We start from the raw sequence: 26,947 nt of genomic DNA, 5'->3' as shown, positions 1-26,947 counted from the left end.
ATACATTTTAGCTCTCTCTATGAAATTGGGGAATGATGCACCAGATATCATCAAAGAGAATATATATGCTATTAGAACCATATAAAATGTGGACCAGAGTCATCAAATCTCAGAGTTCAAAATACTTACACATCCATCCTACTCACAGCCCAGTTTCCATTCACAGATTCCCTGGCACATGCTCAGCTGGCCTCCTTGATGGAGGATAAGGGATAGGTGACCTGCCGGACCCCACCCAGTTCTCTCTCCCCTCTCCCCAGTTGTCCCCACAGTTCTGTTTTCTGTGGTTGAAAGTAACCCCAGTATTCTCAACTTTAGTGGAAGTATTTACTTAGCTATTGATCTGCTTCTACAAGGGTACTTCAAAAAGTTTGTGGAAAAATAGAATTGAAAGCCCCTTAGGAACTATTGTGTGAATAGATAGCTCTGTGAGGAATGTGCCAGTCTGTTCTGTTCTGAGAGTAGACCTCAAATTATATTAAACTGAATCTTTCCATAAACTTTTTGAAGAACCCTTGTATTTAGAATTCAACCATTTTTCTTTTACAATACCTGTGTACTCATATACAATTTTAAATTTAAAAGTAAGTAATTTGGGCTGGCCAGTTAGCACACTTGGTTGAGCATGGTGCTGATAATACTGAGGTCAAGGGTTCAGATCCCCTTACCAGCCAACTGCCAAAAAAATCAATAAATAAATTAAGTAATTTATGTGGGAAATAAACACTATTCACTGTACCACCTTGGGCCAATTATTTAACCTGCTCACGCTTTGATTTTGTCATCTCTAATTTAGGGATCCAATACCTACCCAGTTGGTAGGTATTACTTCAATTATTGTGAAGATTAAATGAGATACATATAAACCACTTAGCATGTGGGAAGTTTCAAATAACACCTTACGAGGAATGAAAGGAGAACGTGGGAGGGAAGCCTGTTGGGTTATGCTCACATGTGAGGAGGAAGCTGCTTCCCAGGATTCCCTCTCCTTTTGTACAACTCCAGCTGCAAGTAGTCCCCAGCCGGGTCGCTCTCCTTGTCACCTAGGACCCTACTGTGGAGATTGCTGTCCCTAACCCCTCATGAGCTCTAGGAGTTTGGCAAATCTGATGAGGACTGGCTTTCAGTTGTCCTTGTTTGTAAGCCTTGATTTCCACTTGTCCACAAGTTAAAACTGAGCCACCAAATCCCAAGTTGGGCTGTCACTGCTGGCCAGTTTTTAGAGGATTTCACAGTGAAATTAAAGCTCTGCAGACCTACTCCTGTTACTTAAAGTGTCTGTGTGACACAGTGACTTCCTCTAAAAGTCCATACCATATTCTGCTTTCCCAGCACGGGTAGTCAGAAAAGTCAAAATTCAAAGCCCCTTAGGAGCTCCTGTGTAAATAGATGGCTGTGTGGGGAACATGCCAGCCACTGTGTTCTCAGGGTGGCACATCGAGCATGTCAGACATGCTGCACACAGCCGTGTTCATAGATGATTATATGAAAAGCCGCATTCCCAGTGAAGGATCTGCTCCATCTCCACAAGCTTATTCATTATTTATATACAATTAAAGGGCATGGTTCAAATGAATGCGAGCATCTGGGGAAAGTCATTATTCATGTACAGATCAAATCGAGCATTTGTCATTTCCCTAGTGACTTAACATACTCTCTGAGCCTTGAGACCTCAAATTATAGTAAGCAGAGTAGATGCTTTAACTCTTTTATTTAGTTTAATTGGCCATATTCCACTTGTTCCGAGTATGTGGATTTGTTTAAAATTAGCCCTCACTTCTCCTTAATATATTAGAATAGGAAAGGAGGGAAATTTCTTTTTAGAACGTATTGCATAGTGAGGGTGAATGCAAATTATTCTACTATGATCCTTAATGACCGCTATTAACATAGTAGGAAACCTAGTGTGTTAAGGCAGTACCTCTTTTCACATCATTATTCCTAATGGAACTGTTACCAGGATAATCGTGTGACCTTTAGCTATAGATTCAGAGCGCAAAACTATGTTCTGCTTACTCGTTCTGCTTACTCGATGCCTCTATTCACATAGCACATTGACTGTTTTCAGATCAATGCAGTGACAATCTTTTGGCCTTGTTCTGAGGCCTCATCTGTGATTGTAATGGAGAGAATAGGATTTCGTCCTCAGTAGGTGAATTCTAGTTAAAAGTCTCTTTTAAGTTTGGATGTAATCCATGAACTAGAATGTCAGTGATGCACCCAGTAGAAATATTTATTTGTATAGGTATTTTTCAAGAAGCCTATTGCTGTGCCTTCAAAGGTCTTAGACACAGCCCCAGGAGGCAGCCATTTCTGTTGAAACCACATAAGTTTTAACTGAAAGGAGAAAAAAATGACCAGGAACGGATGCCTTCTTCGTGAGTGACAGAATACTTGATCTCAGGGTTAGATGAGAGAGGTTTGATCTGAAGCCCTTCATGGAGTGGGAGAAAGCGTTCCACAGCCACCCTCCCTTTGGTGCCCCTGAACTTGGCTGTGATGCACAAGGGAGTCTCTTTGATGTTGGCTCAGTCCAAATCTACTTTGTTAGTTTGGAGCCACTACTTTCTAATGTGTGACAATTTAGACACATGCATTTCATAATCTAAGCAAAGAGGGGTTGCTATGGAAATTAATTGTGTAAATAATATTGCAAGCGGGAAGATGTTCACCTGCTAAGACTGTATTCAGCCATTTTTGGAGTATACATTTTCATGTAAGTGAATAGTGTGCTAAATACAAATTTTTTGTATTTACTAAGACAGAACTTCAAGAACCTTTCAGCAGTTCTCTGTTTAGTGAATGTTATTGTGGGCATTTGAATGTAATAAAACCTTCTTTCTTTAAGTATAATCTATTAATTAAGACTTCCTACTAATTTAGATAGGCCAATCTCCCCCAATTAGTCTAAATTTGTGAGCTATTATATTTGTTTCCATTAGAAACAAAACTGGAAAATTTGTTTGTTTGTTTGCTCATCAAATGTTTATTATTGTTTCTATTCAGTACAAGGCACTCTGATAGGTGCTTTGAGGAAGACAAAAGAAAGGAAGACCCTGAAGTTGTTTATGAGCTGGTGCAGGAGGTTTACAAGCACTTCTACCTACCAGGGCCATCATTTCCCCTGTGTCTCTCCCAGGTCGAGACTGCTTCCCGTCCCCTGCCCCACATGGCACACATTGGATATTTCCCCATGCCTAATTCTGCTTCCTAACCATTGCTCCTCCTCTGCTCAGTTGGGCCTGCCGTGGAACCTCCCTGCGAAGGCTCCTATCCCAGCTGCACATCTTCCTCTCACTCCTAGGTCCTCCTGTCTTCCTGGATAACTTTGCCGTCCACACAAAAGACTCATGGGACCCCCTGGCTACATACTGTAGTGTCTTGGCCTCATCAACGGTGACCTTCACCTCTGCTACCCCTCAGCCCCACACCACCGCCACACCTGCACATTGTCACACATGACTGCTCCACTGCTGCTCTGTGCCCCATATCTCAGTGGCACTGTTCTAGCTGTCACCCACCCAGCTCGACGAACCCTTGCTTGCCAATCCCAGTGACGCCCCTATGTCTTGATCTCTGTAGACATCTCCAAGTCTGTGAGCCTCTTTCTGGCTTCACTGCCTTCCCAGATTAGGGCTGGGGGTGGAGAGGTGAGGTCACTCATTCCAGATGACATATTCACCAACATCTTCAAGTGCTTTATGTTCCTGTTCTTCTGCCAAAACTGTCCAGCAAAATCGTGACCTGACACTGTGTCCTAAGTAGGAGCCACAAGCTGCTGAGGGAGAAAACCTCCCATGCAGATGGTTGCCACCACAAACTAATACTTGTCTTCAGACGACTTCTTTTCCTGTCCTTCTCAGAGACGATTCCAAATCTGCCTCACACTCTCCATCCTCTGTAGCCCCTGGCTGTTGAGTTCTCGGAGGTCTCAGGAGTGATCACTGCGGCATAGATCTTCCTTCCCCTCTGAATTTGGAGGAGGACACTCCCTCCTTCTGTTGGAGAGCAGCCCCCCACTTCTATCCTGGGTCCCGTCGTCCCCAACTCCTCCTGGATGGCTCCTTCGATTGTGTCCTTCTTTTTCTCGTACCCTCCTGGCTCCACCGTCCTGGCTGCTCCCTCAGCTCCCCGGCCAGCCTTCCTCCCAGTTACCACGCCACCCCTCTGCCTCTGAGCCAGGCTTTCATGAGTGTCATCTGTGGCCCCCCCCACACCCTTGACCTTGGGTGGACACTTCCCACACCTCCCTTCCCACCCCTCTCCTCCACACTTTAGCTGTTGGCCCCTCCTCTTTATGGGATCCCCTCGGTGGCCTTTGTAAGACCCTCTTCCCAGGGCTCCTGACTGTCCACCCATCGCTCCTGGGCCCTACTGGTCTCCTCTGCCTTCATCTCCTTCTCCACGTGGGGTCCTCTGTGTGGCCAGTGCTGTCTGCATGCTCTGTGATCTCTCTGGCTAATGCTTTTTCTCTCACTGTAAAAAGTTTGTGGAAAAATAGAATTGAAAGATAATACAAGGGCTGGCCGGTTAGCTCACTTGAGGGAGCACGGTGATGGTAATACCAAGGCCACGGGTTCGGTACCAGCCAGCCACCAAAAGATAAATAAATAAATAATAGCAAGTATTGAAAAAAAAAGATAATATGAATCTTTCCATGAGCTTGTTGAAGAGCCCTCTTGTGTGTCTATGTATCTTCAGGCCGGCCCTGTTCCTCCCGGGGGCTTCTCTGTCTGGATATTTGCTAGCTGTGCCACAAGCACCCCAGACTCAGCAGGTCCTGAACCAAACCTGCTGGATCCCACCTTTTACCTCACAAACCTTCCCTTTCTTCTGTGTTTCCAGTGTAATATAATTCACCAAAATGCCAGTTCTCTGCCCTAGATATTTCACTAGCTCAGGCTACTGCAGGAGCTTCCTAAAAGGAACCCCCTCTTTCTACTCCAGCCTCCCCAAAACCTTCCTGCACAATAGGATTGTTTACATTGGTTTGATATGAGATCACATACATGGCTTTTTTCTTCTTTCAAATTATTTCCAGGGTAAATTTCTAGAATAAGATTACCAGTCCAAAGGCGTAGCAGTTTTATGTCTCTCCTTCTTCATTACTCTTATTTCCTGAAATGGTTTGGCTAATTTACACCAATAGGAATGTCTGAATGTGCCAGGTCCCCATAATTTTACAATATCAAGTATTAACTTTTTTAACGTTTTTCTAATTGAGTTGGTATCAAGTGTATTTTGCAGTTCTTTAGTTTACATGTCAGTTTAACATTTTTCCTAATGTTTTTTTGTTAAATATACTTTTCCCACTTATCTATGGGGACTTTTTAAGTTGCTGTTTTATTTGAATGAGCTCTTTCTCTGGTGGTAGATATTGAATCTTTTCAGTCATATTTAGTGCAACTAGCCTTTCTTGTTCTGATGAAATGTTTCTTTTTCATTCAATAGAAATTTTACATTTTAATAGTTGAATCTGTCAATATTTTCCTTTGTCATGTCTTCTTAAAAGAAATCTTTTGAAACATTAAAATTACCAATATTTTAAATACCAAGAAGGCAGTGGGCTATGACTGCCTCCTAGACCTTGACCTTATGGAGAACAAGTTGAAAAGTGCTCAGGAGTAGAGTTCATGGCAGAAATGTCAGCAGCAGCACCGAGGTGCGGTCACACACTGTGCGCAGCTTTCCTGAGATAATTGTCCTTTTGTCCCGTCATGATTCTCCATAGTTTCTTTTGTGCTTAACAGGGTGGCTCTTTCCTGGGAGCTAGTGCAACATGCAAGGGTTGACTCAAATTCGAACTGGAACGTTCATGAAGACACAGCTATATTGTTATGTACTTTGAGTACTGACTTAGTAGGAATCGCCGTGAGAGTACCAACTTTTTGTGTAGTTTTTCATTGGGTTTTGAATTGACAACAAAAAAGCAGTCTTTTAATATATTTGTTGAACTTTGTCGTGGGGCCAGTGGACCCATAGGAGGCATTTTCTTCTCTGCATATGAAACATGTTCACATGAATGTGGAGCAAGGGAAAAGAGCAGTTCCCACACTTGGTGTGTGTAGCCAGCTTCATTCTGAAGCACAGCACATTGTATGTAGCCAGGGTCCTGCCCATCTCCACCTTTGCCGAAGGAATATAATATGGATATTAAAGATATGCACTGCAGAACTTACATTCTTTAGAAATATACTGTTCTTTTCTTCTTGGGATATATTTCTATTTCAGATCTGCATATTTCCTTTGTTAAAGTATTTAACACTATTTTACATTTTCTTTCAGTCTTCACAGAAAAGTACTGTACTGCTCACCATGTGGATAAACTTCCTGGCCCAAGAGACTGGGTACAGATTCTACAGGATCAAATTAAACTGGCCAGAAGAAGGTTAAAAAGAGGCTCAGGTATGAATAAGCAGCAAGAAAATAATTGCAGACAAACTTTATTGAATTCTTAGACTATATAAAGTATAGTACTTTGCTCTAGGGTATTTCGGTGTCTTTTGTCTTTCAAAGAAGCTCTATGCAATACGCTATGGTTTCTTATCCTAAAGTCTTATTCAAATGAATTTTGAAACTCACCTTAAGATTAAATAGTAAAATCATGTCTGGTTATTTGCTTTGAATAGTACAAGCGAAAAAGATTGCTAATCTCATTTGTGGTCTAATGTGTCTTGTGTATGAAACTGGGTCTCTCTTTTGCAGTTTGCTTCTATTTGCCTATTGATTTTTGTTTGTTTGGATCTGCATGACTTTATAAAAGTACTAGTTGCTTAAGGTAAAAAAAATAACAATAGTCTTCCTACCAGAAACACCACATCAAATAGGAAGGGATGTTAAGGTGTGTGTGTGTGTGTGTGTGTGTGTGTGTGTGTGTGTGTGTGTGTGTGTGTGTGTGTGTGTGTGTGTGTGTGTGTGTGTGTGTGTGTGTGTGTGTGTGTGTGTGTGTGTGTGTGTGTGTGTGTGTGTGTGTGTGTGTGTGTGTGTGTGTTTAAAACCTGGGCTTGGGGCTGGCCAGTTAGCTCAGTTGGTTAGAGTGCGGTGTTGATAATACCAAAGGTTTGGATCTCTTTACTGGCCAGCCAAAAAAAAAAATCCGGGCTTGGCAGTTCTAGGATTATTCTTTCAGTAAAAGTGAACACCAGTAAATAGTCACAATTTAGATTGTTATTTGAAGTCTCAGCCTTCCCAAGGTGGCAAATGGGCCCCACCAGTGAAGAATCCTTTTGAAGTCCGTTTTCTCTCATTATAGAATAATTATCTCTAGGAGGCCTTAAATCTCTAGATATTATTTTTTAAATTCCATGTAAATTGGTACAGCCATTACGGAAAACAGTGTGAAGGTCCCTCAAAAAATTAGAAATAGAACTACCATGTGATCCAGTGATCCCATTATTGAGTATATATCCAAAGGAAATAAAATCAGTATGTCGAAGAGCTATCTGTACTCCCATGTTCATCGCAGCACTATTCACAATAGCAAAGATATGGAATGAACCTAAGTTCAGCAGCCAATGAATGGATAAGAAAATGTGGTGTGTATACCCAATGGAATACAACTAAGCCTTAAAAAAAGAAGAAAATCCTATCATTTGTGACAACATGGATGAACCTGGAAGAATTATATTAAGCGAAATAAGCCAGGCACAGAAAGACGAATAACATGTGATCTCACTTATATGTAGAATCTAAAAATGTTGAATTCATGGAAGCAGAAAGTAGGTTGAATGGTGGTTACCAGGAGGCTGGGGGGAGGATTGGGGTGATGTTAGTCAAAGGGCACAAAATTTCAGTTAGACAGAGGGAATAAATTCAGGATATCTGTTGTGTAGTGTGGTGATTACACTTGATAACAGTGTACACTTGAAAATTGTTGAGAGTAGATTTAAAGTGTTTTCACTACAAAAAAATAAATATGGGAGGTAATGCATATGTTAATTAGCTTGATTTAGCCATTCCACAGTATATGCATATTTCAAAACATCGTGTTGTATACTATAAATATATACAATTTTTATTTGTTGATTAAGTAAATAGATAAAATGAAAAAAATCCAGACCAAACATCAGGACATCTGCCTTCTTAGCTTCTGTGGCTGGAGTGTGAGATGTTTTGGGAAATAGATGGTAGTTGCTGCCATATTATACATTTTGGATATTATGGAGAAGTGTAATACAAAATGCATGAGACTGTGTATCTCTGTCTTAATCCTTTCTGTGTTGCTGTAACAGAATACTACAGACCAGTCAATTTATAATGAACAGAAATTTGTAATGAACAGAAATGGCTCACAGTTCTAGAGATGGGAAGTCCAAAATCCAGGGGCCACATCTGGCAAAGGGCTTCTTGCTGCGTCATAACTTGATGGGAGGGCAAAGAGAGGGTGAGAGAGAAAGAGAGAGAGAGAAAGAAGAAAGGGGATCGAACTCGACCCCAGTAACAGCATTAATCCATTCATGGGGGCAAAGCCCTCATGATCTAATCACCTCTCATTAGGCCCCACCTCCCAACACTTTTGCAATGAGGATGTACTTTCCAGCACCTGCTTTCTGGGGGATGCATTCGAACTATAGGAATCTCTAACAAATCCTTTTTATGAGAAATTCTTCCCACAATTTCTAGCCCTGCCCTCTTTACCAGCGTGGCCTCCTGCCATGGGCCTTCTCCCTGTTCTTGAAATGTGCCCTCTCTCACAGGCACATGCTTCCCCTCTGCCTCGGAAACAACACCTCCTCCTTCATGAGCTTCTCAAAGGTTGCCTTCTGGAGCCTTCACAGTGGCCCCAGCACTTTAACCTTCTGCCACCTCAACAGGTACATACCTGTTTCCTCCACTGGACCATGAGATCCTCAAGAGTAGGGACTGCATCTGAGTCTTGTTCATGTACTGAGTGACTACTGCAGTGCATGACACAGGGCTGACATTCATGAAATACTTGTTGAATGAACCAGTGAATCAGTCAGTAATTCCAGAAAGGAAGAGACAGTAGTCCACAAGAGAAAGGCCCTATTGTTTGCCCAGTCAAGGTCACATGAGGGCCTGAGGGATTTTTCATCAGCTCCTTACTTGAGGTTCAAATGCTTATCCCTTTCCCTCCAGATCCCATAGGTTGGCAATGTCCCTGAGCTCTGCCCTCGGGAACAAGGTCCTTAGGACTCTTGGGGACGCCTTATAGTCGTCCTCGAGTTCCCCTTACTTCCTCATGCCTTTCCTCTCATTTCCTTCTCTGTCCCCATCTCCTTAGTCCTGTTGCTCCCCCCCCAATTTCTTCTCTTCTCCCTTTCTCCCCCAGACTTTCATGGTGGCCTGCCTCACTCAGGACAGATTAACTGGAAAACATTTGGGAAGGTTAACCTCCTGCTAGCATGGCTATTAGACCTTATTATGCTAAAGATCTCCTGCTTCTTGAGTTACATCACAAAAACACCCTTTTATTACTGTAGCCGCCCCCCCCCCCCTAGGTTTTAGGCTCCTGGAATGGGTTAGGTTGGGAGTAAAAAGAAAAAAATCTTTTACAGTTGAATGGCAAAGAGGGTGTTACAGTGTTAGCAAAGAGGGTTGCCCAGTAGGTTTACCCAGTAAGTAATCCCTAAGTGAGCACTGATGTCGTGCCTTGGGTGTTGCGCCTCCTCAGTTTTATATCCCAAGTCAAATTTCCAGTATTAAGGTTCAGTGATGTCCATGCTAATAAGTATGAAGCTGCTCTATGCTGGCTAGATTCCATCTTGGGCATCTTGACTGAGTATGTAAGAACTTCCATTTACCTATCAATTTGCAGGGAGAAATGGTTGGCCCTCAAAAGACAAAGACACTAAATATATAATGTTCAGGTTTGAGAGACATCTAAATTTTGTCATAAGGTAGAAACCTAAATTTTATATCAGTAAGCCAAAGTACCCACAAACTAGCCACCTGCTACCTTGGTTCTCCCGCACACGGATCCCAACTGTGCCACCAACTGAGGAAGCCAGCAAGTGCTGAGCGTGTGCCTAGTTCCTGCCTACTTCACAGGAGTTAATGGAAAAATGTGAGAAATACTAAGAACTCCTTGGGAGCTTGAGGGACAAGAACTGTATACACCCAGATTGTTGATGTCACTCATTTAAGAGTTGCAGAGACCACCCAGAGAAAGGAAGAAGAGGGCCTTGTGTTCTAGAACATGTACCTCTCGCCGAGGAGGGTGATTAAAAGTCCCCAAAGAACTTGAAAGTGTTAAGCTTTAAGAGAAACCTTTGAAGGTAGAAGTCATAAAAAGTAGGGAGATGCTGGAGAAGGCTGTTCTCAGGCGCACAGAAACAGCCTTGCTGGTGTGGGACGCGTAACTAAAATAGGAAGTTTGGTTTAAATTTTGTTCTTCTGGTGCCTTTGCCTTTTTTTCTTTTACATATCTTATATGTAATACCCCCTTTTTTTCTTTCTATTGACAGATGCTGAGAACAATTATTATAAGTTCTGGTCTCTAGTCCCTTCCACCTTCCCACCAGCAAACACACACGCACATAGTAGGGACGTGCTTCCTTGTACCTTTTCCTCTTTCCGGCCAACATACTGGCTAGTAAACACATTTCTTAACCATCGAGCATTTCTATTAATAATTTCTATCACAAATTCTATCTTTCCCCACATTTGCCTATTTCTGCAGAATAAGACCCTAACTGTAGCCTGCTCCCCAACTCTTCCCTCCCTCTAGGAGCCCTTCCCACCTGGAAGATTGTCTGCTCCTGTTCTGTAGGCATCGGAATGTTTCACTTAGGACATTTTAACTTTTGACCACTGAGTTTAGGTGATCTGCCTAGATATTTGTGACTGGCACCTTGGCACTTCTCTTCTGCATCTGTGGCAGGTTCTGTTAGCCACCAAAAAGTGGAAGGCGGGTGAAGACAAAACCAGCCCTGACACACACACCAAACTAGACCATAATGATAGTGCATCAGCAATGACCTGCCAAACGGAGTTTGTCTCCCAATTTTGTCAAATACTGTTACACTTCCTTCTCAAGGAGCACAAAGTGGGGCCCCAGCAAATTGAAACTGGAGCCACTTGCATTTCCTCCATGATTCTGATAGGAACTGAGAGGCCGGATCAATAGTACTTGCTCTCATGCCTTTTGTCTTGATTATTTTCGATCTAAATGACAATACAAACAGTGTCTCATAGATATTGCACAACTCCAACCTTATTTATCATTTTTGGCTAAATTCCTGGAATTAAGTACAGACCCTGACTGGGCAAGCTAATCAGCTAACCGCTTAGGGAAGTCTGCACTGCTTCTAGAAAAAAGAAGTGGCCCACACACATTTGATAGGTTGCTGTGCAAATCCAAACAGAAATTCATCTGGAGCTCTTATCACATGTAATAATTTTTTTTCTATAACTGGAATGATCTTTTTCCTGGTATAGATTTTTGTCATTTTCAATAGATGATTTCCTTAGAGCTGAAATCACAATTTATTATTTGTGTTAAATCTAAAAGTAAAGCTGTCACTGCTATTAAACTTTCATTGGACTTGCTCAGTCTTTTCCAAATTTCACAACTTAATTGTCACCAGGGAAGAAAGACTGTGAGCTTGTTGTTATAGACAGATGTTGTAATTCAATTTTAAAAACACAGCGATTTTCATGCAGCTAGCATATACTAATTTGTATATATTTCTGGTTGTCCGTATTCTGTTCCTATAAAAGTGCATAGTAGCATAGGCCTGTTTTTAAAAAGTGAGAGTAGCTGAATTACAAAGGGAAGATCAGCTTATACCCAAAACTAATTTTTGCTATAACTAAATGAAAAGCAATTATACATGTAATGTAGAGAGAGTTACTAAAGTATAAAATGAACTAAATTTTAAAGATTTTAAAAATGAGCTCATAATGATGCTTGTGATATGTTTAGACTATTCACAGCAAAGAGATTAAGAGCCCAGACTTTAACCCAATTCAAACCCTTGGCACTGTCACTTAGTAGCTGTGTTACCTTGGGTTAGTTTCTTAACCTCTCTATATCTCAGTTTTCTCATTTGTTAAAATGGCCACAAAAACAGAACAGAAAAACCTTGTAGAGTTTTCTGAAGGTTAAATGGCACGTTGCATGTAAAGTGTTTAGTAAATGGTAAGCATTTCATAAATAGTAGTGGCTACCATCATTGTTGTCTTGATTATTATTTATTACTTTTATTGCAGAATTTTTAAAATCTTAGGCAATGAGCAAACTACCGTGTAGATCATCTACCCAATCAAAATCACTCAAGCCAATCAGAAGAAAATAATGTCTTGTAAATATAAAAATAATATATGTTCATTATTTTTAAATATATAAAATAATAAAAAACCCATAGAACAAAATTTAAAATACCTAAAGCCTTTCCACCAGAGAGAAACACAGTTTACATTTCAGTATGTCCTGCATTTTTCCTATAAACCCATTTACAAAATTTTAATCATGCAATTTAGCCTGCTGTTTGACTTGAATACTTTTGTTATTAAATATGCCTCTACAACATCATTTTTAGTGGTTTCTACTCCTCTCTGACCAAAACTGGTCTTGAATATTCTGTCCTCAGCCTTTGCTCTTGTGTGAATCTAGCCAGTCAGCAGACAATGGGTCTTTCACTAACTCCAGAGTGTATCCATCTGAGCACAAGATGTTAGAAGGGGAACTGGAGGTGGAAGCCTTTGAAAGTTTCTAGCCATATCTAAACTCCAATTGTGTTTAAAGCAACAACAATAAAAACAAGAACATAGTGTTAGTTTTTCTTTACACCAACTGAGCATTACAACGTGGGGCAAATGAGAGCCCTCACTTGACTGGCCTCACAAGGTCAGCCCCACGTGCTCACGTGCAGAAAGCAGGGAACGTCTGGGGGGACCACCAGCCCTGGTACATAGAGGGCACCTCCAAGACTATCCCAGTGACCGTAACAAAATGTTTTCCCCTGTCTTCGGCCTGTGGGGGAGACTAACAAGCCCACTGGTTTTCAGGAGACAGTGGGCACTTTCTTGTTTTCCGTTTAGAAGGTTTTTGTGACTGAAGGATCTGCCTTTGGAAGACTCCTAAGGAGACTGAAACATATTAGAGATGAGCAAAGGTTTGCATTTTAAAACACAGAAATGAAGACTCTTGAAGAAACACATACTCCTTCCTCATGATTTTCTTCATGACTGAACTGATTCCAAAGCTAGATTGGCAGCTCTAGGATCTGAATTTGCAGTCATCTCCAAAGAAGGTTCATTCTCAAGATTTCCTAAGGCTGCCCCCAGGAACGGTTCTGGGCATGACAGGGACAAATCTGCAACAGGAACCCACTGGCCCACATGTCATTGATGACCATATCTAAACAACTCACCCCAGGTGCTGGGTGGATATTTAAGCCTATGTAAATGAGTGAAAGTGAACTGAAATCATCAAAGATTGATAGAATAAGATGATTTAAAATTTTTTTAATATAGAAAAATTGATTTTATACCATTATCATCAAAAAATGATTATTTAAATAATAATACTAAAATCTGTAATGTAAACCAACCAACGTTCAAAAGGGAAAAGAAAGAACTATTATGTATACTAGAGTGTTTTTAATTGCATTACTGTATTTGGTAAAATTAATGTATTCAGTAAAATGCTCCCTGAAACTAATAAGATTTGCATTTTATGTTTGTAACCAGCAGAGGTAGCTGACGGTGATGAAAGACTGGATGGCATTTCTCTACCACCAACAGGTAAAACACATTTACATTTTCATCACCCGCTGGAATATACAGCATACAAAAATATTTGCATTGAAAATGCTTTTTAACATTAGAAAGACAGACACTTGAGCAAACTGCTCTGTAACAGGCCCAGACCCTAGTAATATTTTTCACAGAGTATAAGATGTATGAAAAATTACATGTTTCTCACACTCTGTTTCCTATTTATAAACATCTCGAAAGAGCAAATCCTAAGAACTTAATATCACGACATTTGGTCCCCCCAAACCTTTGGACATTAAAAAATATTTTAACACAAAATGAGATTTCCCATTAGAACAGGGACCACCAATTTTGTGTGATCAAATTCATGCCTGTTCTGTCTTCTCCCACCTGCTTCAAAAGGCCTTTGAGCCTCCAGCAGTTAATCATTGTTCTTCATGTAATGGGCACCCAGTGAGTACTGCATTTTGACTGAGTGACTGAATGAGCCAGTCCATCCACATGATTGGCACAGCCCTAATACTATAACCAGATCGGCCAAATACAGCGTCTCATTGAAGCTTTTGCTGCACACTGTTGGAGTAAGCCATACACACAATTCTGACTTCACATTGCTCAACTCTAGAGTAATACTTCTGACCTTGGCCTGTGTATCTGTTCATATCTGAGAGCCAGAGGGCAAGTATCTGGTCACTGAGCCACATATCAAACAATTTGCTCCCTCGGTTGCTCTCAGGATTCTTTACTGACTTCCCTTAAGAGAATACCTGAGGATTCTCTGCCCACAAAACCCAGACACCGGAAAAAACCCTCTAACTTTTTGAAAAAGCTCAACTCAATGTTTTTTCCTCTACATTTAGGGTGGTAAGTTTTAAATTAAATTCAGCCACTATTAGTAGAGTATCTAGTCTGTGTAGGAACTCTACTAGGTCACTTGCTCATTGATAGCACATATCCTGAGATGGCAGTAAAAGCAAAATTCCTAGGTGTAGGGTGGGCAAATGTTGGTGACCTTCAGAGCAACAAGAAGACACAGCCATGTCAATGCTACATTGCTTTCTCTGTCACTGAGTAGCTAAGTAACAGATCGATAGACAAATAAATGAAATGAATCACATACTGCAAAAAAGGTCTGCTTACATGAAGTTCTTACCATATGGAGTCATTGTATAAAAGGGGTTTCTCTTCTTGCTTGGCTGTGTTTCCACATTTGTGAATTAAGAGAATTGAAATGCATGATCTCTATTGTTCCTTCCCAATCTGTCATTCTCTGAATATCAGGACAGCTCATATCAGCCTTACTCTTATCACCTCCAGCCCATTCCCGGTAGATGCAAGAAATGCTAATCATAATCATGAAAGTATGCATTTCAGCAAGGCCCTTTGGAGGAAACAACTTGCTTTTCTCATCGTGCTTCCCAGGGTGCACCACCTGTGCTCTGTGTCATATGACGCAATGGGATTTTGTTTTGTTATTTGCAAACCATTCCCTTGAAATAATGCCTTTGCATTTTTCTATCTGAAGATGGAGACAGAGATGTTTCAGATAAAATTAAGCACAGGGGATGCTAGAACAGCTTCATGGAACTGAAAAAATTTTCAAGAAATCTGAGAATGAGAAGGAACTTGAGAGATCATCTACTCCAATCCCTTCTTTTTATCCAGTCCTTTTATTTTACAGGAAAAAAAGCCTGAGGCCCAGAAACATTAAATGACTTTCCCAAGGTCTCACAGCTGGTTGATGGCCTGGCCGGAACCCAGGTCCCTCGACTCTCAGCCATTACACTGTGTAGCTTTCTTATACCTAAGCCAAAGCCAGCTTTTCTCTGCATGTTTCTTAAAGATCCTCAGAGATGATGGATGTACTAATCCCTTTAGGATTCCATTTCAGTGTCACACAGTCTTCACAATTAGAATGTTCATTGTCTGTTCACTGCAGTTTAAACTCATTTATTCACGTCCTTTCTCAAATTTTGCCCAAGGCTGTGAGGTCACAATGAAGAAAGTAATGGAACACACCTGCAGATCTTTTCACTAGACTATTGATAGACATATGATGCAAATTTCTAAACAGTATGATAAATAAAAATGCTTATCATTTAGAAAAGCGAGGAAAAGAAGTCGCAGATTGGTGCCCAGATTTTGCAGGAATAAAATTAAATGATCCTGATAGTCTAGCATGTCTCTGATTGCCTCCCTAAAGTAAAATCCCCAGTTTTGGTTGGCTTCTTTGAATTCAGTGCAACCACTAACACCCCTACTTACATGTGCCCTGATAAGACCATCTGAGTGGTGAATTCCACCTTTCTTGCACATCCTTGGATTTGAGCTTCACTGTTCAGAACCACGGAGGCAACCAAGGACACTGACAGAGACCTTCTTTATCTCATTTATCTGGGCTGGCAATAGTTGGTCCTTTTCAAAGATTCAACAATGCCTTTATTACCTTTTTAAGGTCTATTTTCTCCTTCCAGATTTGTGTGTGTTGGGGAAGGGTCGAGGAAGGACTGTACCTTTTTAAGTGTTTCTGTGAACCGGAAGTGACCAGGGCAGGGTTACAGTCAGGCAGTAAAATGACCTTTCTTCTGATTCATTACATGTAAGCCACCTTCTCTTTGTCTCCTTTGAACAAAAATGGATGCAGATCCTATGATAGGGGTAGAAACATAATTTCTTCATTTGTTTTCCCTCAACCCCCTTCGGGAAACCTTTTTGAGCAGCTGCGAGAAACCAGCACTGAGTTGGGTTGTGGTGTAATGAGCCTGCCCTCAGACTAGCATGAGAGGTGGTGGCAGCTACGTAAATACTGCAGCCCACATGTGGAAAGAGTGCCTGGATAATAAAATCAAACCACCCAGAATCTGGGAATAATTTGCATCTTTAAAAAAAGTATAGAAAAAGTAAAATTGAAACAGTACTTTCTAAAATTTCAAATGGGGGGCCGAGCCCGTGGCGCACTCGGGAGAGTGCGGCGCTGGGAGTGCAGCGACGCTCCCGCTCCCGCCGCGGGTTCGGATCCTATATAGGAATGGCCGGTGCACTCACTGGCTGAGTACCGGTCACGAAAAAGACAAAAAAAAATAAAAATTAAAATTTCAAATGGGGCTTCTGAGTTTGAAATAGGGTGATGGGCTTAGCAATTTTTGTCGTAAATTGGCATTCTTTTATATACTTTTCTTTTTAAAAATTAATTAAGAAAAGTATAAGGAAGAGACAACCATCACTGGGTGTTTTTCCCCAGACTTTTCTCTATAGTTATTTCATTTATTTATATAATGGAGATAAAATACATAAAATTTTGGTTTTTGAGTTTTTTGTTTTCCACCTAATAAGCATTTTTCCATTCTACTACAAACCTTTATACTCATTATTTCAGTAGCTGCGTGTTATTCTCTTTTGCAGGTAAATCACATTTTACTTAGTCATTTTGTATTACTGGACAATATGTGGACATACTGTAATAGTAAAGCCCATTTATGGGCTTTCCTGTGAAAAATAACCATTATGAATTTCTAATTCATAAAATTGCTCATTGAGCACAACTAAAGCCTTGGCTAAAAACTTAGCGACTTAACCCTGAAAACACAGACTTCTCCCCATTAAGTTTTCCACTTGTCCAGAACACCTGGCCATGCCATAGAAGGTGTGCAGCTCGTCCTCAGAGAAGCGGCTCTCCCTCTTCATTTTCTTGTCTCTGTTGTAGGTGATACATTTGACACCAAGAGAGAAAACACGGAGGACACAGGAGCAGGTTTCATTCACATGAAAGCCTAGGCTTTCCTTTTAGTGACATGGTTCATTAGCATACGTCACTCTTCCGTTCGAATTTCCTCAAAGATCCACGTAGCAGTTCAGGTTCCTGCAAAGTGTGGGTGTTCTGTAAAGTTTACCTGTCATGTTTTAATAGTTTCATATACTTTCTTTGTAATATGTGATAATCAAGCCTCCAATTTGGTATAAGACTTTTAAAAATTATTTTTAGAGTTGATTTGTTACCCTTTACAAGCCCAGCGTATGAACCAGTCACTTCATCGTCCGTTATAAAGAAGCTGTTTTCTCTTCCCTGTTTTTATTCATAACCTCAATGTGAATGTATAGAGTTTTGAAGCATATTTATTTTTATGTAAATTGCTTAGCTGCAGTATAAGGGAGAATAGCTCTTCCCAGTACTGAGAGAGCAGTTGCAAAGGCCAAAATTAATTAACCTTCATCAGCTTAGAAGATGAAAAAGTAGTTTTGGGAGACAAGATAGCTCTGACCTATTAGATAAAATCATTTATGACATCAGTACCCCCAAAAATAACCATTTGTAACCAAGTGCAAATGACATATGAATTCTTAGGAAAGAAAAACCACATAAGTTGTGTCAGCACAGTGACAAAATAGCTAATTAAAAGTGAGAAGCTCAAACTAACCAGTTATCTACCTGATATCTGACAACCATTTTAACAGAAGGTTTTAACTGAGTGGTCCAGGATTTTGGCACTGAGTGGCAACCAGCCACAGACGTACTTAATGTGTTATAGTTCGTTTGGTTCTTAGTACACTTGCTCTCTACTTTATATAAAACCAACATATGAAAATCTGGATTTTTTTTTTTTTTTTTTTTTTTTTTGCGGCTGACTGTTACAGGGATCCGAACCGATAACTTTGGTGTTATAAGGCTGCGCTCTAACTAGCTGAGCTAACCGGCCAGCCCTGGATTTATTTTAAAGAGATATCTTGCCATATGGTTATTTGTTTTACAGAAATACTTACCTCCAGATTTCTTTTTCTAATAAGATGATAAATGTAAAATACTATTTAGAAACATTGCATTTACAAGTCATGTATTGTATAAAGCAAATTGCCTTGAATCTTTGGCCCTTGACCCAAAGGCCAAAAATTGGCATGAAAGAAATGTGGTCTGTAGATCCACCAAACCCCAGGGTTAAAAAACGGTAGTGCTGACAGTTTAACCTGTTTCCCTAGCACTTAGTTTATCAAACCATAGAATTTTAGAGCTTCGAGTTATTATAGAGGCCACTGGTCCCACCCCTGGCTTTGCAGTTGAGGACACTGAGGAGGAGGGGGTGAAAGGGGTTGCCCGGTGCAGGCCAGTTAACCCCTCAGTGGCTGGACCAGGTGTGGAAGCTGAATTTCCTTACTACCCTGGTACTTGTGTCATATCACACTGAGAAACTACATCTAGAGATAGAAGGGGCGCTCCGGAATAAATCAGTATTCCCCTAAAGACCAGCTAATCACCTGAAGGTGACAGAGGCATCCCTGTAATGTGACAAAAAACTGGTTTCAGATGTGGCTTGTGGAATCAGTCTAAATACCAGACAGTTACATCGCATATATGTGTGTCTTTTGTCTTCTTTTTGAACCTGCAAGGAAGGTTCAGAGAAATTATTTCCATCATATCTTTTAGTTAGCCTTTTCCATGTCTGGCCAGTAAGTCCTCTCTCTCCTGAAACCAGACCCTTTGTTCTCTGAAGTGGTCTGACAAGGTACTGCAAACCAGGGCCTTTGTTTTTCTGCAGCATATGTTTTAAATTTTGTCTTCTGCCTCCCAGAAGGAAATATTTCTCAAGGGAATAGAAAAGATTAATTAGTGACCTTTCACTTTATGAAAATATGATGAATATGTTGCTGGTAAAGGTAGGAACATTTACTTAGAAGTGTGGCTGTGTTAGATATGCAGCATGAACCTTCAAAAGCACTTCCTTCCAAGACTGGGTGACAGCTTGGAGTTTTCAATACTTGAGGGGGTGGGGATTGTTCAGCTCACAAGTATGTGCAATGGATTCACAAATTGGAAATACATATCAAAACTGCAACAGTAAAATCATATTTTGTAAATTAAAATTTTATTTGTGTTTATTTACTGTGACTACTGTTCAGACTTTATTCAGAAATCCTTTTTATAGGCTTTCTTAGCAAAAAAATATCCATATCTATGGATAATGTCTCAGTCTTCTGTATATATGTTTTATTAATATGTAAATATTTAGATTTTTAAAAATTACTATGTTCTTTAAAAAAAGAATTCAACGCAAGGCTAGTTGTGAAAATGGTGTATAACATCGTGTTGTGATATCAACTCCCAAGATGCTCTTTATGTTTGTTCTGGAAGAATACAATAAATTACTTTAATTGAACGTGCATGTGTCTTGCCTGTGTGCCAGTCTTCCTGTATTTATGAAGAGAAGTCAGTGCTGTTCATTAATTGAAAGGTATTTATTAATACTCTGGTGATCTTCCACAGAAGTTATGTCTCCTTATGAAGTTAATTTTTAAAAATAAAGAAACAAGCTAGATTGCTACCAGAAATGAGAGGCTTCAAAATGCTAGAAAGTCACTGGCTCTGTCTGGCAATTAGATCAATGGCTACAGCAAGTCCCACAAAAACACTTGAGCGTTAAGTACTGAGATGCTTGAAGCCTAATTTTAAATGAATTAGGTAGCTTTATAATCTTCACTTAAAAGGTTAAGCCCTGCTTCTATGGAAACAACACATCAGAAGGACAAATCAATCCTCTCTAATGCAAAATGGAGGCTAACACATCATTGCTGTATTCTCTTTGAACACAGGAGGGCGCTGCTCCTCACTGGGCACCTGCCCCTTCCTGCCTCCCAAAGGCAGGCCCAGCTTTGAGCGTGCTCCCAGCAATGGAACCCAACTCTGAAATCTGGCTCCATCAGGTCTTGATTCAGGCTGTTTCTGGGACCCTCACAGTGGAGGGCCCCGAGCTCGTCAGCAGCTCTGAGGAGTGGCAGACCTTGGGGGGTGGGGAGAAGCTGCCACATAAGAAAGCAGCTGAATTGGCGGAAAGAAGGCGACAGAGCAAGTTGCTTGCCAAAAACAAAATCTAAGCTACAGCCAGCCTGAGTCTTCCACACACCCACACCTCTGTGAAGCCGGGAGCTGGCACCAGCCTTCTCCTCCTGCCCCACGGCCTCTGGCTTCCCCTTGTGTCCACAAAATTGCTTGTAAGGTGCCCCTGTCATGTATTCTGGCCCAAATCCCCTGGGCTGCCCTTGTTTGGCCACAAGGGCAAAGGCGAGGGGCCCCTGTTTGGCCACAGGAGGCTCTGCTGGCAGGGGACACAGCTCACACTCCGGCCTCGGGGGTCTTACTCCTACAGGCCTGGCCTTACAGTGTGACTGGGGCGTGCAGCTGGCTCCCTTCCCAGCTGCACCCGAGCTCAGCTCCACCATTTATTGGATGCCAACTGGGAAGACACTGGGGGTCTGGGACAACTGGGGCTGAGATGCAAAGGAAAGGGGATGAGGGGCAAGGCTGGGGAGGACTTGGGCTGCAGGAGGGAGGAAATGTCAAAGCTGACACCCAGGTTTCTGGCTCAGGAGTCAGGGGGTGTCGGGCTCACTAAGGTGAGGAACACAAGGGCAGGAGCGATCTGGAGAAGGGTGACGGGAGTTCAGGTTAGATGCTACTCTGTTCATTCACGTGTTTGTGGTGTGCCCAGCGCCATGCTAGGGCAGTGACCAAAAAGATATTGTGAGGCTCACTCAGACAATGTGTCACTAGAAGAGTGACAGGTGGTGGAACCCCGGAAAGCACCAGCACAGAAGGCCTGTTTGTACTCCTGAACAACTTCCCCGGAGAGGAGGGAACTTAAACTTGGAAGCTTTGTCCCAAACTAGAGGTAGCCAGGTGTTGAAGTTCAGGTCTCAACTAAACTTCATCGTGCAGGAGGGATTCACAACTATCCATTCACAGGTAGGCTCTGGGCTCCATGAAATCAGTCTTTTACTTCCCCCACATCACGTACCACCCTCTGAAATTATCTTGCTTGTTTATGTGTTTGATTTTTATCCATTTTCCCACTGGAATCTAAGCCTGGCGATGTCAGGGATCTTATCTAAGAGGCCATTACAATTTCAGGCCCTGGTGAAGACATGTTTAGCACCCCCCTTTCCCTAGCAAGATTGGACTGGCTAAAAGTTGTGCATGAGGCTTGTATTAATAGGGAACCTAGTTGTCCTGACCTTGGCAAATGGTGGCCTCCCGGTACTGCTGGTTACAGAGGGTAACCCCCCTTCTTCCATCAGCCCCAATACTGAGCCTTCATCACAGAACCGAGGAGAACTGGGGCAGTGGCAGCGTTAGGCCCTGTTGCCACCAGGAATGATGGACAGGCTGGAGGAGTCAGGCCAGCTAGGGGATAGGGACGGATCGGGAGTGCTCTCCTTCCATGTCCCGTAGTCCTAGCTCACGTTGACTTCCTTTTTCCTTGTGTCATCCACCGCTCTTCATAAATTTTGGAGAAATTAGTGTCAATAGGTTGGCCAAAGAGATGCAGCCTGTGCTCCACGAGGATGTGATAACTAATGATCGAGAGCAACGCTTTGAATTTACACAGATCAACTCCTTTTATATTTTGTGACCTCAAATGCATAAATTTGATCATCCCCCCCAAAATAATATATGCACACATATACATGCACATATGTGTGTTTCTATATATTTGTTTGTGGTTTATTTGTTTCCATTTTATCACTGAAATTAAAAGAATGTTAAAGGAGTCATAGTGAAAAAAACAAGGAATGACCTAGAAACGAAATTTAGATGGGATGCTTTACACACATATTGATACTGCGAATAATCTTGATACTAAATAGCCTTTTTAATTGTTTTACTTTTTTGCCATTTTCTACTTTTTTGCCATTGGTCAGTTCACTGAGAAATTGAAGGACATTTGAAAACTAAACTTTGAAACTAAGCTACTTTAGCTCACTCCCGTGAAATACTTTCCAGAAATGAAGCTGACGCAAGCTGACTTCCGGTGCATGTACCCTCCACCGCGATGCCATCGCAGATTCAAAAAGTGGAGGGCCCTCAGTGCAAATATGGAGTGAAAATCAATTTTACGAGGCAGATTGAGCATTCTAAATTGTTTCAATGAAGCGGTGGGCCGATTTCATATTCTGTTAGAAAAGCTACTTTCTGCTATAGTCCAGCAATGGAGGGAGGAAGAGAATACATTGTAACAGAGGGCACTCACTCTGTGTATTACCGAATTAAGCAACCTTCCACAGTGATGTATTTCTAACCACAAGGTAGAGAAAATCAGAAGTGACTCAACGCCCATCTAACCCCGTCCCCCTCTGGTGATGAACATTGTGACATCTCTTGGTCCTTGTGTGAAGCAATGCCACCTTCTTCCACTCCTGCCTCTCGTCCATGCTGCCTAGAACATGGACTGATCGCTGTGGGCAGCTTTGACTCTTGTAAACATTTTGTGTTTGTTTCCATGATTTATGTCATATACTATTGAAGTGTGTTTGTCCTACCTACCCCCATTAGGGTCAGTGTCCCTGGGAACAATAACTGGTCATTCCCGTGCCTTGCCCCCAAGGGACTGGCTCACCAGTCATGGTGGAGCAAATGTAGTCTAAATGTCGGACTGACTCCTGGATGCTGGTGCTGACCAGGAGCCTACATGCCCCATGATCGTGTCATTACAGCTTTAAAAAATGAACAAACTCTCAAAGACTGTAAAACAACTTTTGATTGGAAGGGGCCCAGTGACTTTAGGGGTGAGAATGAGGAGGTGGTGGAAGTTGACAAAATTAGTCTGAATTCATTTGAAATATTAAATGCAGGAGAAAAGCCCCCCCCCAAAAAAAATCTTTAAAAAATAGGAGAGAGACTTACTGTCCTTGCCCCTCCCCCAATTAAACATATTGTAAAACTGTAGAAATGAAAGCTGTGGTCATGGCACGAGGGTAGACAGATCAATGAAATAGAATGGAAGGTTAAGGAGTGCTCACTTTAGCAGCACATACTCTAAAACTGGAATGATCCAGGGAAGATTAGCATGGCCTCTGTGCAAGGGCGACGTGCAATTCTTGAAATTATAGTGAATAATAATATATTGTTTAACTCAAAGTTTGCTAAGAGTGTCGATCTTAAGTTTTCTCACCACACCACAAAAAAAGGACACCTATGTGATGTGATGGATATGTTAATTAGCTTGATTGTGGTAATTATTTCACAATGTACACATGTATCAAAACATCCCGTTGTACACCTTAAATATATGCAATTTTTATTTGTCAAAAAAAGGAAAAACCTAATTGATATAAACATATATTAAAGATATTGTAACAATTAGCATGACATATGTTAAGCTGTTATAACAAAGGGGCCCAAAAATAAAGTGGTCAAATGAAAGACAAGCTTTTTTCTCTAATTCAGCAGCACCATGCTCTAACCAATCAAGCTAACCGGCCGGCCCTTTTCTCTAACACATAACAGGCCAGAGGTGGGAGGGTGAGTGGAGGTAGGCAGCTCTGCTCCCTGAGCTCATCCGGAAATCCAGTCCATTTTATTGTTCTGCCACCCCCTAGGACGTGTCCACACCCACATGGTCAAAGGCAGCTCACTGTGGGTCTGTATTTAAACCTATAGGAAGAGGAGAAAGCGGATGGGAAGCAATTGCCTTTGGACAATATTATGTCGGGGTTGCATGCGTCACTTCTGCTTACCTCCCATTAGCTAAAACTAGGCCAGATGGCTACACCTTGCAGCAAAGGCAGCAAGGAAATCTAGTCTCTAGATGGATGGCTACATGCCTAGCTAAAGCTTAGATTCTATTTCTATAAGGAGAAGGTGGAGAATGGATACTGGGGATGATTAGCTATTGGTACCATAGGTGCCACTTTAATTGGTGGGAAAAGGATGAATTACTCAATAAATAGTGTTGAAGGAAACCGGCTAGCCATTTATTAAAATAAGGTTAGGCATATACAAAAATTAACTCAAAATGGACCATAGACCTAAACTTAAGAGCTAAAACTTTAAAACTCTTAGAAGAAAACGTAAGAGTGGATCTTCATGTTCTTGAGTCAGACAATAGTTCTTTAGATATGACACCAAAAGTGCAAGTAACAAAAGATAGATCAACTGGACATCATTGAAATGAAAAACTATTGGGCTTTGAAGGACACCAAGAAAGTGAAAAGACAAGTCACAGAATGGGAGAGTATACTTGCAAATCATATATCTGCTAAAAGACTTGCATCCAGATATATTAAAAACTTTTACAACTAAAAAATAAAAAGACAAATAACCCAACTTAAAAATGGACAAAAGATTTGCACAGACTTTTCTCTAAAGAAGATATACAAATGGCCAAAAGGCCAAAGAGCACATGAAAAGATGCTCAATATCATTAGTCGTTAGGAAAATTCAAATCAAAACCACAATGAGATACTACTTCACACCCACTAGGATGGCTGTAATCAGACAGACAATAACAAGTGTTGACGAGACTGTGGAGAAATTGGAAACGCCTACCCTGCTGTTGGGAATGTAACATGGCTCAGGTTCTTTGAAAATCAGTTTGGTGGTTCCTCAAAAAGTTAAACACAGAGTTACCAAATAACCCAACAATTCTGCTCCTAGGTATATACCCAAAACAAACATACGTCCACACAAAGACTTGTACACGAATATTCATAGAAACATTATTCATGACAGCAAAAAATTGGAAAACACTTGAACGCCTACTCCCCAATGAAGGGATAAACAAAATGTGTTATGTCCCTGCAATGGAATATTGTCCAGTAATAAAAACAATGAAATGCTGATAGATGCTACGACATGGATGAACCTTGAAAACATTATGAGGAAAGAAGCCAGACATGAAAGATCACATATTCTGTGATTCCATTTATATGAAATGTCCAGAATTGGCAAATCCATGGGGACAGGAAGTAATTCATGGGAGGGAGAGCATTATTGGGAAGTGACTGCTGATGTGGGGAGGGTTTCTTTTTGAAATGATGAAAATTTTCTAAAATTAGATAGTGGTGATGATTGCAAAACTCTGTGAATCTATTTTTTAAAAACACTGAATTGTATACTTTAAATGGGTAAGTTTTATGGCATGTGAATTCTATCTCAATGGAGCTGTTATAAAAAATAATAATAATAAAGTTAGACTCTGCTACCTTACTCTGTCTGTGGCAATTAATTCCATATGTTTCAAAGACTTAAGTAAAAAATCAGAAAAATACTGAAAAATTTTTAAATTAATATTTATGTGAGCTGGAGGAAAGGATTTTCCAAACGTGATGCCATAGGAAGAAGTGATCAAGCAAAAATTAATTCATCTTATTCAGTAAATAGTTGAAGTTATATGTAGAAAATATTACAAAATTAAATAGCAATGACAATGTGAGAAAAATATTGGCAGAGTAAATGTGTTTTTAAAAAAGGTTTATGCTTATTGTATATCCAACTCAAATCAAATGGCTAATAAATATACAAAAATGCTAAAATTAAAGAAAGAAATACAAAATAAAATAGTAATATAAAGTATTTTGGGTATCCTATTGGTAAAATTTAAAAGAAAGTTAGCACCAGTGTTTCTTGTAATGAAAGGAACTCCTGTATTCTACTGATAGGCAGGTTAATTAGGACAATATTTCTGAGGGCATTGGCAGTACAAAAAAATTGTTCAAAATCTAGCATAGCCAGCAATTCTGCCTAAAGGAATTTATCTTGAAGAAATAATCAAAGATTGGTCCAAGGATCAAGCCACAGGGTGTTCATCACAACATAGTTTATTTAAATAAAATTTTATTTAAATAAAACTTACATGTACAAAAATAGTTTAAATTATAATACATCCTTAAAATAGAATACTATGTAGCAATTTTAAATGCTATTCATAGAGATCCACAGTCAATTAATTGAAAGAAAAGCAGTTCATAAAACAATATGTACTGTAGGACCCTTTTCTTTTAAATACACAAACTCACAGAAAAAAGTCTAAGACATACACCAGACTGCTAATAAATGTTATCTCTTGATGGTGAGAATACAGATACTTTTAATTTTTCTTCCTGTTGTTTACGTACATTAATTTTTCTGTAATGAACATGTGCTGCTTTTGCAATAAGATAGGAAGTTATTTTTAAACATTTTTAACAATGTAGAAGAATATTTCGATACATTACACTATACACCATAAATATGTACAGTTATTATGTCAATTAAAAATAAATGAATAAATTTCATTTCAAAAAGAATATTTAATGGCATGAAGAAATGTTCATGATATATTTACTGCTAAATAGTATGTTCAGACTTCTTATTTTTTTTAAATTTCAGAAGCATATTTGCTTTTGCAGTTAGTTGTAATTGTAACTATAAATGCAGACTAATTATAGCATATCCAAAAAATATACACCAACAACTACCTAAAGCTATAATGTGTTAATTAAGCATCAGCCTGATCATATT

General features: G+C 40.4%; 1 protein-coding gene and 1 non-coding gene across 7 annotated transcripts in view; both read left to right on the top strand.

Moving 5' to 3' along the window:
• The window catches only part of BEND7 (BEN domain containing 7), an 85,523-nt gene extending 65,727 nt beyond the window's left edge, over nucleotides 1-19,796 (top strand). The window contains exons 7-10 of one of the 6 annotated variants that reach the window (XR_010023864.1): nucleotides 6,286-6,405; nucleotides 13,657-13,710; nucleotides 16,158-16,282; nucleotides 17,387-17,434. Coding sequence is in view for 5 of the 6 variants with exons in the window: in XM_063100106.1 (XP_062956176.1) it covers nucleotides 6,286-6,405; nucleotides 13,657-13,710; nucleotides 17,387-17,457 (245 nt within the window). In the remaining variant the exon portion in view is untranslated. Of the gene's footprint in view, nucleotides 1-6,285; nucleotides 6,406-13,656; nucleotides 13,711-15,364; nucleotides 16,958-17,386 lie in introns of those variants that run through there. The other 5 variants (XM_063100107.1, XM_063100106.1, XM_063100108.1 and 2 more) reach the window with 5 other exon arrangements.
• Nucleotides 19,797-23,458: 3,662 nt separating this feature from the next.
• On the top strand, nucleotides 23,459-23,564 carry LOC134381376 (U6 spliceosomal RNA). Its single transcript, XR_010023973.1, has one exon. It is a non-coding gene; the product is annotated as a U6 spliceosomal RNA (small nuclear RNA).
• The last annotated feature ends 3,383 nt before the right edge of the window (nucleotides 23,565-26,947 follow it).

The sequence above is a fragment of the Cynocephalus volans genome, chromosome 6 (genome assembly GCF_027409185.1).
Source record: "Cynocephalus volans isolate mCynVol1 chromosome 6, mCynVol1.pri, whole genome shotgun sequence".
In the NCBI taxonomy this organism is placed as follows: domain Eukaryota; kingdom Metazoa; phylum Chordata; class Mammalia; order Dermoptera; family Cynocephalidae; genus Cynocephalus; species Cynocephalus volans.
Note: the sequence above shows the minus strand (reverse complement) of the source record. Positions and strands in the feature narration are given on the sequence as shown.